We start from the raw sequence: 13,917 nt of genomic DNA on the forward strand, positions 1-13,917 counted from the left end.
TAAAAAAGTTCCTGTGCAGCAGATTTCTGGGCAAATTATTGAATGATGCAGAATGCATCAATAAAAGATGGAAGGAATACACAGAGTCATTGTACCAAAAGGTAATGGTTAATGTTCAGCCATTTCAAGAGGTACCATATGAATAAGAGTCAATGATACTCAGGGAAGAAGTCCAAAGTGTACCTCCACCCTAGCCACCATCAAGCCCTCCCTCTCTACATGTAATCTTTATGTCAGCAGGTTACAAAGGTTTTTTTCATGGCACTGTTGGGTGGGTATGAACTAACAACCTTTAGGTTAGCTGGTAAATGCATAATTAGCTCTAATATTGGAGAAGTAAGGAAAGACCTGTCCCCCACTAAGGAGGACACCTCAACTTAAATGCCTATGGGCCACCTCCCTTGTGAACACTTTCATTGCCCTGGGGGCAGAGTGCTGAGAGGAGACCATGTATTCCAGCCTTGCTCATGTGAATAGCACACAAGAACTGTGAGTGGCCTCACAAAACTGCCTGCAGAGGACCAGTCAGCTAAGCCAGGGCTGCCTCCCAGGAACTGTAACTCTAGGTTCCACTCTCTGCCACAGTCAAGTGGGACAATGAATCTGAATCACTGGGTGAACTCTTGGTGTATGCTCTCTACACATGTCTAATGAATAGGTCCCTAGGTTTAATTAAAGGGGGAGAAAAAGATTAATTGTTTCTCCCAACAGCTGTAAATTATTTACATTGCATTTGTGTTGATAGCTAATAAAAGAGCCAAGGAGTGTAGGGACAGCCCAGAGTGGCTGTAATTCTTCTGGGCTCCATAATGAAGTGTGGGTCTGAATGCCGAAATGTGAGCAAGGATGAGCTGCTACTCCAGTCAGACCTGAACCTGGTAGAGCCACTCTCCACCCTGGACACGATGCAATCTGCAGAATGGGTCACAAGGCCCAAACCTGAGAACAGCAAGTCATACCTCCCTGTCCACTAAACTGCCTCTCGGGTAGTTCCTGGTTGCTGTGAAATGGCTGAGAAGTAATAAAATGGTGACCCACATTGAGGCTGCCACTAATCCTGGGTGCTGGATATCCCTTATTGACCCACTGAAGGATATTGGAGTGGAATAGTAACAGGAGTCACAAAACAGAGCTGATCCCAAGTTTTATAACTCTTGCTTTGACATGGCTATTAATTAAATACCTTTTATACATGTATGCTTGCAGTGTGTTAATACATGGGCTTTTTAGATATTATGGAGTGTGAAAGGGGTTTTATTAATTCCTGTTCATATAGTGTCGAATCCTGGTGTGGTACTGTTGGATGCACATTGGAGTGCTAATCTCAGGGTCAGTGGTTCAAACCCACCAGTTTCTCTTTTGGAAACCCTCTACAGAGTCACTATGAGTTGGAAGCCATTTGATGTCACTTAACAACCGCCACATTCATATGGTCTTGGGAAAGTCAGAATTTGTGAGAAGCAGTTTCTTCATTATTTTCTTAAGGATTACACCTACCTCACAGGGTTACTGTTGGGACCGTTATGTATGTAATGACACCTTTAAGCTGTGAATCACGGTGTGAGGGATGGCATCAAGGCACTTGTGGCACTTCTAGGGCTCCCTCTAACCTATTATTTTGATTCTGTATCACCGACTCTGTGCCCAGACTCCTATGAGATTATGTTGGAGAATAAAAGGAAGGACAAACCAAGGAACTCACTGTTGATGATCAGATTAATACAAATGTCTTAAAATGATCATTCTTAATGCCAGTGTAGAGGGTGGAATGGATTGAGGCACAGTTCCCAGTGGTGACCAGTCAGAAGACCATTACAGTTTTCCTGGTAGAAGATGGTGGGGACAGTCCAAATCAGTCAGGAGACCTAGGAAATAGAATTGGCAGACATTGGGTATCCACTTATGTGAGAGATAAGAATCTCTCAGAAATATTATACCAATCCTAGTTCTTTACCCATCATTAGTACCTTTTCAAAATAAGTATATTCAGTAGATCTTTTAAGTGTCTGAGGTGTTCATTAGAGAACCAGTCAGCTCATAAAAGAAAATGACCAAATGTCTCCTGGATCTTTAAAGACAAGTGTGTGTGTGTGTGTGTGTGTGTGTGTGTGTTTGTATGCATTTGTAAATAGGGGCTTCAAAAGTTCATGGAAACATATATTATAAGATAAAGGAAAATTTTCATGAACTTTTTGAAGCCCTCTCATGTGTATATGAGATTTTCTGTTCCTGGAAAGATTTGCAGCCTCAGAAACTCTATATAGGGTTGCTTTGAGTTAGAACTGACTCTATGGCACTTAACAACATAGATAAACATATATACACATACACACACATGAATATATACACACACAATATGCTGTTGTTGAGTGCCATCAAGTTGGTTTCGACTCACAGCAATCCTGTATTGGGTTTCCAAGGAGCAGCTGGTAGGTTTGAACTACTAACTTTGTGTTTCAAACTGACCTTGTGGTCTAATGCTTTAACCTACAGTTCTGTACCAGGACACCAGGACTATGTATAATATATACATGTATTGTTGTTCAGTGCCGTCGAGTCAATTTCAATTCATTCCAAACCTGTATAGGGTTTTCGAAGAGCAGCTGGTGAGCTTGAATCACCATCCTTGTGGTTCAAACTGACCTTATAGTCGAGTGCTTACCCTACAGTGCCACACCAGGAGTCTTTATATATATTGCTGTTGTTGTTATGTGCTATCAAGTTGGTTCTGACTCATAGCAACCCTGACTAGGGCTTCTGAGGAGCAGCTGGTGGGTTTGAACCGCCAATCACACATACCTTATCTATCTATCTATCTATCTATCTATCTAACTATCTATCTATCTATCTATCTATCTGTCTGTCTGTCTGTCTGTCTATCTATCTATCTATCTATCTATCTATCTATATATATATATATATACACATACATATATATAAAATGTGATGATAACTCCTAATGATGGATCAAGAGTCCTGGTGTGGTGCTGTGGGTTAATGTGCCAGACTGCAAAGTCATTTGAACTATAAGATTGATGGTTCAAGCTCACCAGTTGTTATTTCGAAACCCTATATCAGGGTCACTATGGGTTGGAACCAACTCAGTGGCACTTAACAACGATGATGGATCAGATTAGATTAAGGTCAGAAATCCCAGCACATTATCTGCTAGTGTTTGTAGCTTAATAATGAACTTTAACTCTGAATCAGTGACACCTATTAATAGTTCATAGCATGTGAGAATTGAAGCTTTTTAAAGAGAGCTTTTCCCCAGAAATATAAATTATGAGATTTTAGTGAAGTAGGGACCCATGGCTTTGAGCAAACTCCTGAGTTTGAGTCTCAGTACTACTGCGCCTTACCTTATGAGTGCCTTGGGTAACTTTTGAACTTATTTGAACTTTTCTGGAGTTTTCCTGGGTATAAAATGGGACTAACATGCTCTATATACTCCATAGAGTTCTTGAACGAGAGTCTATGCACTATTAATGATATTATTATGACTAGTTATTCACCTGATCTTGAAAGTCAATCTTTTTGTTTGTTTTTCTACTGTTTTCTAGTTAACAAGCACAAGCCTTGGATCGAGACCTCATATCACGGAGTCATAACTGAGAATAATGACACAGTTATTTTGGATCCACCCCTCGTAGCCCTGGATAAAGATGCACCAGTCCCTTTTGCAGGTAAGATGATGGCTTACTATGGTTGAACTTGGCTTACTTTGAAGGCTTGTTGGGAAATCTTCATGAAGCCCAAGCTAGGGCTTTATAGTATTGTAATACCCCGCATATCCCATAGATGAGCTTGTGAAGTGACAGCTGGATGTCTCTTATTGCTTGTGTGGCTTTTGTACTGCCTTGTCGTCTTTTTCCTTGGTGTCACTTCCAATATAAGACATGAGTATCTTCTTCTTCTGAGGTACAAGAATTGCTAAAATGACCCCTGGATTTGGAGACATTGGACTCATAAATTTCTAAGGGAATTCCTCCTAGAAAGATTTCCCATTGACATGAGAAATTGTGTGGTCCACCATCCCTACTCCCCACATTTCATGAGCAGATGGAGACTTGTAACTTGGTGGATTATCGAGTGAAAAAGACAGGAAGATCTGGAGGAAAAACCAGAAAAGATTGTCCAAGAGTAGTAGAGTGTCGAACCATTGAGCTTTTAAGTGAGTAGTAGGGCCTTTGGAGGAAGAATGCAAAGGCAGTGGCATTTGTTCCATGTAACTTGTGTCTTAAGAGCCTTCTCACTGACATAGAACTACCATCATTTTCTGCTTTAGTCTCCTGGAAGGGCCAGCTGTCAGGAGTGCTACATGAAGAGTATGGGCATATGCCTTTCTGTCGATTTTGTCCAAGAGAAGGGGATGGGTGATGGCAGGGGGAAGAGGGATTAGAAAAAGAATTTCTGAAGATGCTTGCATCATGACTAATATTGTTAACATTTTATAACTGTCAGGAGAAAGACAGGAAATTTAATGCAGGTTTTCAAGATTTCTAGAAGATTGCTTTATGATAGATGGGTGCCAGGCCGAGGTTTTCACCTTAATGAAGTCTATTTTTTTCTGACAGTTTGTCTGCTACATTATGAGCTACTTGGGCACAGAAAAAAATTGGCTATTTTGCACTACAAATGGATAAGCGCAGTGAAGGGCCTTTTTTCATTACAGAGCATTATAGAATAAGAAGTGAGTAGGTGGGTTAAATGAGGAAACTCAGACTTATATGAAGATCAACCCCTAAGAATCCTGCAGAGTGTGGGACAAGATATTCTCAGTTCTCAGAAGAAGGCTTTAACATTATATTATGTAGAATGGTAAACACCTAACTACACCTAAAATTGGGGAATCTCCATATGTATTCCAACCATCCTCACTAGTCCTAACTCAGCCATACTCTGCTTGAAAGAGTAAATTCTATCCTGTCTTTTTCACAAAAGATGAGGTATCTTCCCCAAGCTTTCTGTTCCAGCCTAGGAACACGCTAACTCTTCCCCTTCTTTGGCACACCTAAAATGATATTGGCCTTGATAGGCAATCTTTAACAACCCCCCTGGAAATGAGATTTTAAAACTAGTACTAGCAAAAATGTTTGGGTCATGGAAGTGTTTGGCTTGACATTCACGATGTGCTTAATAAGAAATAGAGTCAACATTTAGAAATTGGGATATTTAGCATAAGAATACAGAATTGTGGTTTATCTTAATGCATCAGAACTGAAATAGGTAGCTGAATTCTGTCTTCCTGTTAGGCTGACTTTGTGCTCACAGTTTCCCTTAGTTTAGCCTTTTCTTTCACTTTGGTGTGCAAAGATCCTTCCACCAAGCCAGGACACTTCATTCACCTTTCCGTTCAAATGTGTTGTTGTTATTGTTAAATGTTGTGGCCTCACTTCTGACTCATAGTGGCCCTGTGTAGAGTTTCTAAGGAGCAGCTGGTGAGTTTGAACCGCCGACCTTGTGGTTAGTAGCCAAATGCTTATCCTATAGCGCCATAGTAGGACTCCTTCAAATATGGGGCTCCTCTTTAAAACATAATGAGAAAAACATTGACAAATTAAGTAAACAGATGTCATTAAGTCATTTCAGTGTAGTGTTACTAGCACTTTAACAGATAAGGGGTATGTCAGATTACTCATTTTGTGGCCCTCTTCTCATCCAATTGTCAAAAAGGAAACAAATGATTGAATAAGCTGAAGTGGCTCTGTGGGTTAATGCACTGCACTGCAAGGTCGGTTTGAACCATAAGGTCGGCGGTTCAAGTTCATCACCTGCTCCTCAGAAACCCTCTGTAGAGTTGTTATGAGTCAGAACCGAGTTGATGGCACTAAACAACAACAAGTTACTAACTCTCTACTACACAGGCCAGACAAGCATCGCATTTGAAAATTTGGATTTATAAAAGATGATTTCACTTCCTTAGTTGTAAGGCTGAAAGACATTTAATAACTTCTCCTGAAGACTCTCCAGAGACTTTATTTAAATCATAAGCACATCAAATTCATTTGTGCTTGAAGTTTTCGTCTCGCTATTGCCTGTGCCCACCGGTTTTCAGGAAGCTAAAGTTTGCTTCTTAGTCAAACCCAGAGTGGTAGTTCCCACCCAAAGACAGTTTCTATATTCTTTCTGTTATTTAAAGGTGCATTGAAAAATAAGGTTCGCTTAATGCATCAACATATAATCTTCCAAACTCTTAAGAGTAAAAAATAAAGGTGCTTTTCAGAATGGTCAAAGCTATTTTTCTCAGTGTTATTTATGATGAGTTCTATGACAGGACATAGACACCAGCCATCCATCCATGCTGCAGGCACTTATTTTAAAACATTTATCTTTAAAAGAAAATACTGAAGATTTATTTCAGATCCCTATCATTCTCATAAAATTGAAAAATTCGTATCTGCTAACTCCATCACTTCTAAAAGGCAATTGAAGCTTTTAGTCCCCCCCCCCCCCCCCCATCAACTGTTCTTGTATGGTATGGCAGTTTTTCTACCCTTTTCCAGTGGTCTTTATTTCCAGTGCAGCTCAGGAGGTGAGCTATAGGCTTATTGGAAGACGTCCCTATACATATCATTTTTTTTGTGTTTGGTTTCTGCTGTGCCCCTACCCCCTTTAAAATGTATAAAAGAATTATTTTCTATCTTTTAGAGTCTGCTAGAACATCCTCCAGAAATCAATGTGATTTCAAGGAAATTTTATTTAAGCAAAGGTTATGATTATGTTTTATATGTTGTTGTTGTTAAGTGCCATTGAGTCGGTTCCAACTCATAGCTTCCCTGTTAAGGGTTTCAGAGGAGCAGGGCTGGTGAATTTGAACCACCAGACTTGCCATTCAAACAGACTTTCATTGTACATCTTCTGATTGCAACATGGTAAGTGTTTAGTGTAGAAAATATGGAAAATAGAACAAATTGCAGAGGACAATTTGCAAGAACTTCCTGTACCCACCAAAAGCCTCTGGTAATATTTTAGTATATTTCCTTCCAGTTATTTCTTTTATTTTTCCTTCAAAAATTTTTATCACACCTCATATTCAGGACTAAAATTTAATTTTCCCACTGAATGAATGAAAACTCCCATTTTATTCAATGCTTTTTTGCAACTGATTTTTTACTCAGTAAATGTTCTGTAGTTTAACATTTTCATATTGATGGACAATTACTTCTAATTGTTTTATTATATGTCCAAATTTTAGATTCCATCTTTTAGATGGATTTCCAGAATTGTATCAAAGGATATGAACATTTTAGATTTCCTAAAATATGTTATTTTCCAGAAATGTTGTATGAGTTTGCACCCATATTGATACCACAGGCATCCCTCATTCCCTGGCCCTAGGATGGGTTAACCTAATTGTGTGATTTAGTGACAATGGAGGACAATTAAACTGTCTTCATTTGCAAAATAACGAAAGTTGTCCAAGGTTGTTATTTTGCTTAAATTGCATGAATGTCTCTGAAGTGTGGATTCATATATAGTTGTTGTTGTTATTAAGTGCCATTGAGTCAGTTATGACTCATAGCAACCCCGTATAGGGTTTCCAATGAGCAGCTGGTGGGTTTGAAGTGCCAACCTTGTGGCTGACAATCCAGTGCTAATCCTACAGCGCCATATCAGGAGTCCAAAATTTAATAAATTGAAGTTACCTTTTTCAGCCCTTCCTCCCACCAACTTTATAGGTGAGACAACTTACAGAGAAGCTATGACATTTCAACAGCATCCCAGAGCTGGTAGCAGTGGGGCTGGGACAAACCCAAGCTTCTCACCACCTGCTTAGACTTCCCTTTCCCTAGGATACTGACTTTTGGTCCCTGCCTCACCTGATTAGTGCAGGAACTGCTCTCACTCAAAGAAACTTCCTTCAGACTTGACTCAATTCTCAATGCCATGGCTGAGCCCTGTGGATATGACCTTCTTAAAGAATCAGATACAGATGAATCCCTGAGTAATAATAAAAATCCTGCCCAATGCATGGCAAAAAATGATAATGAAAACAAGCTGGACATACTGTGAACTTATTAATTTCTACACCAGCCCCCACTGAGGCTTGTTGGGAGACTGTGGAGACTTTAAAATTTGAAAGGAATTAGATTGCCTTTCCAAGATAATAGAATTGTTCATTTGTCTACATTTGACCAGTGTGGACTTGTCTTTATAAGCAGAGGCTGCAGAGAATGATCAGGCATAATTGGTTGGCTTCTCAGGCTGGGTGACACTCTGAAAAGCTACCCAGAAAATTGCCTGGGCCATTATTTGGTTAATCTGATTGGCTGGTTACAGTGCTCATTGCAGCTAGGGATGCTCTCTTCTTCATAGTTAACTCTGTTTGTCCTTCCTGTTCTGCTCAGTGTCTTCCCATAGGTCTGTTTCCTTGCTTTTGGACCTGCTTGGGTCTGGTCATTGTTGTTGTTAAGTGCAGTTGAGTTGGTTCCAACTTATAGCGATCTTATGCACCTTCCCCACAATGGTTGAGCTTGAGCCCTTGGCTGCTGCCACTGTGCCAATGCATCTCATTGGAGTGCTTCCTTTTCAGTGCTAACGCTCCATTATACCAAGTGTGATGTCTGACTCTGGGGACTAATCCCTCCTGGTAATACGTCCAAAGAGAGACAAAGTCTTGACATCCAGGCTTCTAAGGGACAGTCTGCTGTACTTTATCCAACACAGATTTGATTGTTCTGGCAGTTCATGCTAATTTTAATGTTCTTCTCCAACACCATAACTCAAATGCATCAATTCTTCTATGAGTTTCCTTTTTTACTATCCAACTTTCATGTGCATATGAGGCAGAAGGTATTTGCATTGAATAAGTCTTTAGCCTTGCATAATTCTATCATTGTTTTTCCAGAATAGCTTCTGTAAGGTGCACCTTATGTTGCAAACTGATATATTTGCTCTTGAACAGTTTAAAGAGGTCTTGTGCAGCAGATTTGCCTAATGTGATACATAGTTTGACTTCTTGAATGCTGCTTCCATGAATGTTGATGGTGGATCCAAGAAAAGTGAAGTCTTTGAAAGCTTCATTCTTTTCTTAATTTATCATGATGTTATTTATTGGTCCACTGGTAAAGGACTTTATTTTCTTTATATGGAGGTACAAACCATACAGAAGACTGTGGTGTTTAACCTTCATCAATATCTAATTTAAGTTATCTTTGCTTTCAGCAAGAAAGTTTGTAGCATCTGTATTATCACAGATTGTCAATGAGTTTTCCTCCAGTTCTGATGTCACTTTCTTCTTCATATAACCTACTTCTCATAATATTTGTTCAACAAATAGATGGAATAAGTATGATGAAATAACATAACCCTGGCGCACAACTTTCCTGATTTTGAACCATTCATTATCCCCTTGTTTTGTTTGAAGGACTGCCTGTTGGCCTATGTACATGTTCTTCATGAGCTCAATGAAATGTTTTGGAATGCCCAATCTCTTAACTGCTATCCATAGTTTGTTATGATCCACATGATCAAATGTTTTTGCATAGTTAATAAACACAGGTAAACATCTTCCTGGTATTTTCTGCTTTAAGTCAAGATCTATCTGACGTCAGAAGTGGTAGCCATCATTCCATGTCCTTGGTTGAATCTGGGTTGAACCTTTGGTAGTTCACTGTCAGTGTACTGTACCAGCCATTTGAAAATTATCTTAAACAAAATTTTACTTGCATGCATTATGAATGTTATTGTCTGATGATTTCTGTGTTCATTTAGGTCATCTCTCTTTGGAATGAGTGTAAATATGGAATTTTTACAATCAGTTGGCTAGGAAGCTGATGTCTTCCAAATGTCTTGGCATAGATGAGTTATTGCCTCCAGTGCTGCATCAGTTAATTGAAAGATTCAATTTGTATTCCATCAGTTCTCAGGAACTTGTTCTTTGCCAATGCCTTCAGGGCACATTGGACTTTTTCCTTCAGTACCATTGGGTCATCATGGTGAACTCTACTTTGAAGAGGCAGCTCTTCCTCAGTCACATTTTGAGTGCCTTCCAACTTAGGAATGATCTTCCAGCACTGTATCTGACACTATTCTGGTGCTATTCATCATGTTTCTATATCCAATATTCTGGTGCTATCTGACAGTGTTCCACTGCTGTTTGTAAAGTTTCAATAGCTAAACATTCAGAACTAGTCTGTCTCTCCTTCTCATTAGGCTGTGTTAGTCTGGAAGCTCAGCTGAAACCTGTCCACCATGGGTGGCCTTGCTAGTATTTAAAATATTGGTGGCATAAATTCCAGGATCATAGCAACACGCAAGCCACCACAGTATGACAAATGGACAGACAAGTTGTGGTGAGTCTGATAGTTGTCTAATATTAGAGACCCTGCCAGAAAGCTTTCTTACCTAGGATGTTAAATGGTAAGAACAGAATGAAGCATGTTTGTGAGCTCTGCCACTTGCTAGCTGAGTGATCTCAGGTAAGTTACTTAAACCTTTTGAGGGAGTACTTCCCTCATATTTAAAAGATTATTATGAGGATTAATAAAGATATTAATACTGTCTAGAACCATTTTATTATCAGTCTGATAATAAAATAAAGCTAATAGTGGTAGTATCTGTAATTCTTATTAACAGTGATACATACGTGTTTTATTCATTTTAGGTTGATTATGTTACTGTAATTATAATCTGTAGTAGTGATGTTAAGAAAAGGAACAAAGTAAGTTTGGAGCTTGCTCGAGAAGATATGATGAAATCTCATATTTGTATCATTAAGCTGCATTGCCTCTATTGGTTATACTCTAGTGTGGGGACACTTGGTTACCTAGTGTAGAGGAAAGTAGTTTTTGAATTGTATACCACTCTATAAATATTAATTAAATGGGAAGACATTTCTTAAATTCTACCTATCATTTCTTCTCGTTGGGTAATCTATTCATTGCAAGATATGCATTCAGATTTTCAAAAAGCTCATACTTGTGTCTGACATTTCACTATAAACACACAAATACATATTTGTGCAACCTGATACATAAAATTGCATCCAAAACTCACTCCAGCCTTATGAGACAGGAAGTCTAGCTATTATGATTCTGTTTTACAAATAAGGACATTGAAACTTAGAGACATTAAGTAAACTGTTCGAGTTGTCTTGCTAATGATAGATCATCTTGTCACTCAATCCCAGATCCTCAAACTCCAAGTCCTACCTGCCTTCTTTTCTGTTAGTTGTCCCTGGCATGAGACCTAGCTCATTGGCAGCAGATTTGCATGAGACCTTCACATAGAACTAAATAACACTGTCTCATGCTAAGGAATTGCCTTTGAAGTCCTGTTTTAATCTTGCTGATTATGTCAAGGATAAAACACAGTTGGAGAGTTCAAGATGTTTTCAGCTCCTCACGTTCTTGCTAATCACTCTTTTTGACAAAACAGGAACAAGGTCTATCTCAGAGACTTCCACAGGCAACAGCATCGAGCTCAAATTTGAATACCATTCCGTTATATTTTCCTTAAGTTACTTTCTATTTGAGGCAAGGATTGCTGGTTTTCATTTCTAGTCATTTTCTCTTTAAATAAATATTAGGTTTTTTCTTTTTAAGGAACTCATTTTAAATAAAAATTTTAAGCAAATAAGAATTTAGGTAGTGCTTGGTAGTAGCAAAACCTATGAAAAAGATGTGTGAGTGAGTAACCTGTGGGGTCTCCCTCCCTCCCTCCTCTATGTCCTCAGGGTCACTCGCCCTAGAACAGGTCTTCTTCAGTTTCTCCCACCCCACAGCTCTCTCAGCATCCATCCTAGCAGCAGATAAGCCACATTTATCAGCTTCACAGCTGGTCAGCCTTTGCATCCCAGCTTGTTTGGGGTCATTCCTTAGGGCCAGAGGAGGGTACCCCCTGCCATCCCCACCTTGCTTTATGAGTAGTCACATGACTTCAGCCAGAGGTCAATGCACAGCTTAGCAGAGGTCAATTCCCTGAAGAGAATTAGGGTTAGCCTTCCCTGGACTGTGGGCTACTGCATCAGACCTCACAGATTTGGAATCAAGAGTAAACATGAGGCTGGCTTACAAGCTTTCAAGAGGAAGTCTAGATCCAGAGGGTGCAGAGGAAGGCAGAATCTCTATTGAGTAGTATCCAATCTGTCTGGGTGGGGCTGATGAAAGGAGATGGGGATGGCACTCATGTGGCACAATAGTGAATAATTACTATCAGAGTGGACTGTGAGGGCTGGAAATATAAAGGTAGACATTTTGAAGCAAAAGGAGGGGAGTGGTTGACTTTGCAGTTCAGGGGCGACAGTCCCTGGGACCATCAAGGGAGAAGAGCGGAGAGCAGGACCCTACCCAGAGAAGCAGTGATGCCAGAGATGGAGGAAGAGATGATGATGTGGAGAGATGGAGCAGCTGGGAACTCTGGATTCAGAGAGGGCGAGGGGCTGTATGCTGATGGGCAGGGGGAAGGCTTGCTGGGTATACCCTTTGGTTGGTTGATGATGCATGGAGGGGATTGTAACCATGGCAAGGAAGCCATATACGATAGGATGAATGTAAAGCTACTGTTCTTCCATGTAAATGATCACATAATTCACAATAAAACATTGAAAAAAAAAAAAAGAGTAAACATGAAGCAGTAAGACGTGGAATGGCCTCAGTTCATTCTAGTGCATGTCAAAGTTTCTAAAAAGTATAAAGAATAGAAAATAAAAATCATCCTCATGAGACTCAAGATCAAAGAGTGCCACTGTTAGAATCCTTGTATTCATATATGCATATACACACACATACATACACATACATATACACAGAATCCTGGCGTGGGTACTGTAGAGTAAGCATTGGACTGCTTAACAGCAAAGTTGGCAGGTCAAATCCACCAGCAACTCCTTGTAAACCCTATTCTGTGTCACTGTAAGCTTGAACTTACTTGACTGCACTTACCAGCAATGACAATGCATACACCTGTATACATACGTATATTACAGTGCCCTAGTGGTGCAACAGAACCCTGGTAGCTCTATGGGGTAGGAGTTGGGCTGCTAACTGTAAGGTTATCAGTTCAAACCCACCAGCAGTTGTGTAGGAGAAAGAGGAGGCTGTATGCTCCTGGAAAGATGTAGTCTTAGAAAACCTTATATAGAACTGCTATGAGGTGGAATTCACTTGATGGCAGTAGGTTTGTTTGTTTGAAGTGGTACAACAAAAGGTTGGCAGTTTGAATCCACCCAGCATCTCTGTGGGAGACAGTTATGATGATCTGCTCTCATAAAGATTGGTTGGTTATGTGCTGTGGAGTTGGTTCTGACTCATAGCGACCCTGCATAGGGTTTCTAAGGCTGTAACTTTTTACAGGAGCAGAAAACCTCATCTTTCTTCTGTGAAACAGCTAATAGTTTCGAACTGCTTACCTTGAGGTTAGCAGCCCAACTTGTAACCACTATGCGACCATTATAGCCTAGAAAATCTCATGGGGCATTTCCACCCTGTTACATGGATTGCAAGGAGTTGAAACTTGATTCAGTGGTACCTAACAACAGCAACATATATGTATATATGTTTGGATCATATATATGGTATGTGCTTTTACTTATTACAAACATGCTGATTAAAATGCTTACCAATATTGCTTAAGTGTTATCATATTAATTTATTATATGTTGTTGTTAAGTGCTGTCAAGTTGGTTCTGAGTCATAGCAATCCTGTATAAGGTTTCCAAGAACAGCTGGTGGGTTTGAACTGCAGACCTTGTGGTTAACAGTTAAGTGCTTATCCTACAGTACCACATCAGGACTCCAAGTTATCATATGTTGTTGTTCTTATTGTTGTTAGGTGCCATCGAGTCGGTACCCCCCCTATAGCGACCTTATGCACAGCAGAACGAAACACTGCCCAATCGTGGGCCAACCTCACTATCATTGCCATACTTGAGTCTATCGATGCTGCCACTTTGGCAATCCATCTTGTTGGAGA

The 13,917-nt window shown here is 39.8% G+C and overlaps 1 protein-coding gene across 1 annotated transcript in view; it reads left to right on the forward strand.

Moving 5' to 3' along the window:
- The first annotated feature begins 809 nt into the window (after positions 1-809).
- The window catches only part of CLSTN2 (calsyntenin 2), a 617,054-nt gene continuing 603,946 nt past the window's right edge, over positions 810-13,917 (forward strand). Inside the window, exons 1-2 of the mRNA XM_006846659.1 lie at positions 810-948; positions 3,564-3,686. Of these exons, the coding sequence (XP_006846722.1) occupies positions 810-948; positions 3,564-3,686 (262 nt within the window). The remainder of the gene's footprint in view (positions 949-3,563; positions 3,687-13,917) is intronic.

This window comes from Chrysochloris asiatica, unplaced genomic scaffold, assembly GCF_000296735.1.
Source record: "Chrysochloris asiatica unplaced genomic scaffold, ChrAsi1.0 scaffold00028, whole genome shotgun sequence".
NCBI classification, from domain to species: domain Eukaryota; kingdom Metazoa; phylum Chordata; class Mammalia; order Afrosoricida; family Chrysochloridae; genus Chrysochloris; species Chrysochloris asiatica.